Source organism: Leptonychotes weddellii, unplaced genomic scaffold (assembly GCF_054177405.1).
Source record: "Leptonychotes weddellii isolate Sample4059 unplaced genomic scaffold, ASM5417740v2 HiC_scaffold_111308, whole genome shotgun sequence".
Lineage (NCBI taxonomy): Eukaryota > Metazoa > Chordata > Mammalia > Carnivora > Phocidae > Leptonychotes > Leptonychotes weddellii.
The window spans coordinates 1-362 of NW_027688770.1; the positions used below are offsets into that span (position 1 = coordinate 1).

Genomic DNA, 362 nt, shown 5'->3' on the forward strand with positions numbered 1-362 from the left:
ATGCGGCCGTGGGATTTGGCCGTCAGGTGCGTGCCCACGGCCTGGTGCAGCAGGTCCCGGCACTCGTGCAGGGCGGCGGCCAGCACGCGCCGGTCGAAGGTGAAGTCCACCTGGTGGAAGCTGACCGCGGTCATGGCCAGGCGGCGTGCCCTCTGGCGGAAGCGCTGCAGCAGGGCCAGCTCCTCGCTGTCCAGCTGGCCGCTGCGGAGCAGGACGCCCAGCTTCACAGCCACCTTGACCAGGTTCTTGAGCACCTTCTGGGCCTCCTTGCGGCTGCGTGTGAACTCTTTGGTGGCGCGGTACAGCTCGTCCAGCACCTCGCTGCTCGTGTCGTCGATGAACACGGCCATGGTGGCCTTGGA

At 68.0% G+C, this 362-nt stretch overlaps 1 protein-coding gene across 1 annotated transcript; it reads right to left on the reverse strand.

The window, feature by feature from the left end:
- Window positions 1-4: 4 nt before the first annotated feature.
- On the reverse strand, window positions 5-356 carry LOC145718138 (tumor necrosis factor alpha-induced protein 8-like protein 1; the record flags this gene model as incomplete). Its single annotated transcript, XM_081809576.1, has 1 exon — window positions 5-356. A coding segment is annotated over exon 1 (346 nt), but the record flags the coding sequence as incomplete, so codon positions are not given.
- Between the last annotated feature and the right edge of the window lie 6 nt (window positions 357-362).